General features: G+C 47.8%; 1 protein-coding gene across 1 annotated transcript; it reads left to right on the top strand.

Annotated features, from left to right (window-relative positions):
* Positions 1 to 6: 6 nt before the first annotated feature.
* bhlhe41 (basic helix-loop-helix family, member e41) lies at positions 7 to 3,379 on the top strand. Its single transcript, XM_013999634.1, has 5 exons — positions 7 to 427; positions 505 to 571; positions 688 to 795; positions 892 to 1,003; positions 1,112 to 3,379. The coding sequence occupies exons 1-5, from the start codon at positions 366 to 368 to the stop codon at positions 2,041 to 2,043; spliced, it is 1,281 nt and encodes a 426-aa protein (XP_013855088.1). The 5' UTR covers positions 7 to 365; the 3' UTR covers positions 2,044 to 3,379.
* Positions 3,380 to 3,765: the final 386 nt, after the last annotated feature.

Consider the following 3,765-nt stretch of genomic DNA (forward strand, 5'->3'; position numbering starts at 1 on the left):
CACACACACACACACACACACACACACACACACACACACACACAAGGTCTAATTACCGGACTTTGTGCTGGTGCAGCCTACACGTGAGACGGAAGCTGCTCCCCGACCAGAGGCGCGCGTGCGCTCTGACAAAACACCGCCGACAGCTTCGCAAAGTGGCAGCTCGGGCTTCCACCGACACCAGAGTCACAGCTCCGCTGGAGGACACACACTCTTCTTCTCCACCGTCTCCCCCAGCCTCCTTCAGTGTGCGTGAGAGAGAGAGCGAGCGTGTGTATGTGCGCGCGCGGGGCCACAGGAACAGCAAACATCCCTCCACTCAGAGAAAAGAAGCTCAGAAGCGGCTCGGCAGCGGCGGAGAAGTGATGGATGAAAGAATCCCGCACTTACAGGACAGACCTTTCATGGAGCACGCGGACTTCTTGGGGTAAGAGTGGCTTTGGTGCAACTCCTGATCCGTGCTGACAGCCGGGTTCATCATCTCTGTCTCTTGTTTGTCTTCAGGGTGGATTTCCCTCCGCTCTACATGTGCAAATCTAAAAGAGGGATAAAGCGGGAGGACGGTGGGAAGGTGCGCGCAGTTAATGTTTGCCTTTTTTAAAGCTTTAATCCTGTAAGAATCTAACTTTTTTTCCTCCAAACTTTCGGGCCACATCTGCTTAAATGCTTGTATTTTGGCGCCACCAGGACGCATACAAGTTACCGCACCGGCTGATCGAGAAGAAGAGGAGAGACAGGATTAATGAATGTATCGGACAGCTGAAGGATTTGTTACCCGAACATCTGAAGCTGTCGGTGAGATCTCATTAACAAGTTTTTGTTTTTGATCAGATAATAAGTTGAAACAGCAGAAGCAGACAGATAAATCTGCTTTCCCCCTCCCCACCACAGACGCTGGGACACTTGGAGAAAGCTGTAGTCCTGGAGTTAACACTGAAACATTTAAACGCGCTGACTGCTGTCACTGAGCAGCAGCACCAGAAGATCGTTGCTTTGCAGAACGGTGAGATCTGGTTGTGTTTAAATTAACTTTTCCCACTTTAAGCTAAGAGCATTTAGGCAAGCATTAATGATTGTCTGGCAGCCCACTTCTCTCTTTCTGTTTTCACAGGAGACCGCTCCATAAAATCCCCGGTGCACGCGGACCTGGACGCGTTCCACTCCGGGTTCCAGACTTGCGCCAAAGAGGTTCTGCAGTACCTGAGCCAGTTCGAGAACTGGGCCGCGAGGGAGCAGAGGTGCGCGCAGCTGATCAGCCACCTTCACAAGGCGCTGGCGCAGTTTCAGCCCGACGCAAAGCCGCCGCCGCCGCAGCACCAGCTGCCKGCCACCGGGGACGCGCAGGACGCGCAGAAGCCCGACGGCCAGGCCAACTGCGTCCCGGTGATCCAGAGGACCCAGGGCGGGGAGCTGAACGAGAACGACACGGACACGGACAGCGGGTACGGCGGGGAGGCTGAGAAGAGCGACGGGAAGGAGAGGGAGTGCGCGCGTAAAGCTCCAGGAGGGAAAGCGGTGAAGGTGAAGCAAGAGTTTGGAGACGACAGGGCGGCCAAAAAGACTAAGACGTGCTGGTCTGGGAGCGGAGGCGRGGAGCAAACCAGACCAGATGTGGCGTTTATGAACTCTCTGATGGGAATAAACTCTGTTGGACAGCAGACACCAATCTGCATGCCTTTCTACTTCATCAACCCATCAGCCGCGGCGCCTTACATGCCTTTTTTCGACAAAAACAACCTGGAGAAGTACATGTACCCCGCGGCGGCGGCGGCGGCGGCGGCTCTGGCCTCCCCTTTCCCCTGGCTGTACCCGGCGCACGCGTCCGCGGCGGCCACTGCCGCCTTCCCCGGCCTGTCGGCGCACCTCGGAGCCTCGCCTCTGTCCAAGGACTCATGCGCGCCGCGCGAGGCTGACATGGGCTCCGCCGAGGAGCTCGAGGAAAGTCCGGTCAGTGACGACGGGGAGGGTGACGTAGGCGACGCGTCCCCGGAGATGAAGAATAGTCCACATGATGAGCAGTTTACCGCCTGTCAGACCAGCTAATCTGTTTACATCCAAACTAAAGGAGCTCAACAGGATAACAAAAAAGTGTCTCATGTATAAACATTGTGACTGCGCGTGCCTTTTGCACAAACAATCTGAATGACCAATGATTGACACTTCACAGCTGTGTTGCGCTGGAGTGAGTTTTTTTTTTTTAAAAAAATCCTCTTTGATAAAATGTTTTGACATGGCAGCATTGGTGCCAAAAAGAAAAAAAAAATAAATAAAACGCGTCACAACAGCAGTGCAGTAATCCTCATTAACTGACCTCTGTCTGTAAGAAGCTGGCAGATTGACTGTAAATATTAGCCCGGAGGTAGTCTCGTTCATTAAACTGGTCTAAATGGACCCAGAGGAGAATCCTTATTACCTCACTCCAACTGTGCATGGAGGCAGGCTGGTTCAGGGGGACCCATTAGTGCCCCTGAAAAGAGCTGATTGGTCCCCTCTTCCCAACATGCACACCATGAATAAAAAGTTAACAATCATTTATCATGAGGTGTAATGTCTTTTTACCCAGTTACCTTTTGTTTGTGTTGAGAGAAGACCTTCGCAACTGGAAGGGTTTCTCTGATGGAACCATTTCTGGAACCTCCAGGAAACATTGTAGGATAGCACCTTAGACATCTTTGATATTGAATGTACCTGTATTTCCCCCAGCTGTTAAGTTTTTATAGGATGAGGCGTTAAGTGCACTTTTTTCTGCCTTTTCCCCTCCCCTCCCCCCAGTTGATCATCATGAAAGTTAATCACTGTAGTTACAGGTATCCTGATACTCAGTTTCATCCAGAAGATCTGAGTTGCTTTGTGATGATTTCATGCAGCAGAATCCTCCCAGTTTTACAACAAAAATGTTTCTGAACCCCATTTTCACATCCGACATGACAAACTGACAAAACTGGGAAAGAAATATTGTTTCATTAACGCCACGTGAAGAACTTTATTTTGGCCTCTCTCTCTCTCTCTCTTTATTTTATTTTTTTTTGTAACGGATTACCTCCAAAATGTAACTTTTTAAACTTTCACACATAAACAGGCACAAACTTTATGGTATTTGACAAACATTAAAATGCTTTTTGTAGTTTAAGTCAGCTGGTTTTTTGCCTCACATCTCTTATCAAAGTGGCATGTATGTTTGTACATAGTTTTTTTTCCTCTTTTTTTCAAAAAAATACCATTAAGTAAACATGTCTGTCTGTGTTGTAGATGTCTATGAAGTTTTCTCTCTTTCTCTCTTTTTAAAGATTTAACTGAGCATCTGTTGCACCTTTCGTTGATGCTTTATGCTGTTCTAAATTATTGCTGATGAGTTGTAAAATAAATATCAAAAACTCAACTTTGCAGGCGTTGTTCTTGCTTTACAAGTCGAAGAAGCAGAGACTCCAGAGAACAAAATGCTGAAGGTTGGGTGGATGGGAGGTGTTTTACCAATCAGCTGACAGAAGAATGAACAATAAGTTTTTAACAAAAATCATGTGATAAAAGGCCGATGAAGAAAGGTTACAGTCAGACGAGTGGAAAACAAAAGGATTTCCTTCCAACTTGTCATGAGATTTGAACAGGATTAAAGTCAGACATTTTTATTTTGATTATATTTTGCCTTGTCCAGGGTGCACTCACCTCTCACACAGCAGGAGATAAACACCAGCTCACCAAGAACTAAAGGGAAAGTGGATAAAGAAAAAGATCTTTATTAGAATACAAACATACTATATATATATA

This window comes from Austrofundulus limnaeus, unplaced genomic scaffold, assembly GCF_001266775.1.
Source record: "Austrofundulus limnaeus strain Quisiro unplaced genomic scaffold, Austrofundulus_limnaeus-1.0 Scaffold2383, whole genome shotgun sequence".
In the NCBI taxonomy this organism is placed as follows: Eukaryota; Metazoa; Chordata; class Actinopteri; order Cyprinodontiformes; family Rivulidae; genus Austrofundulus; species Austrofundulus limnaeus.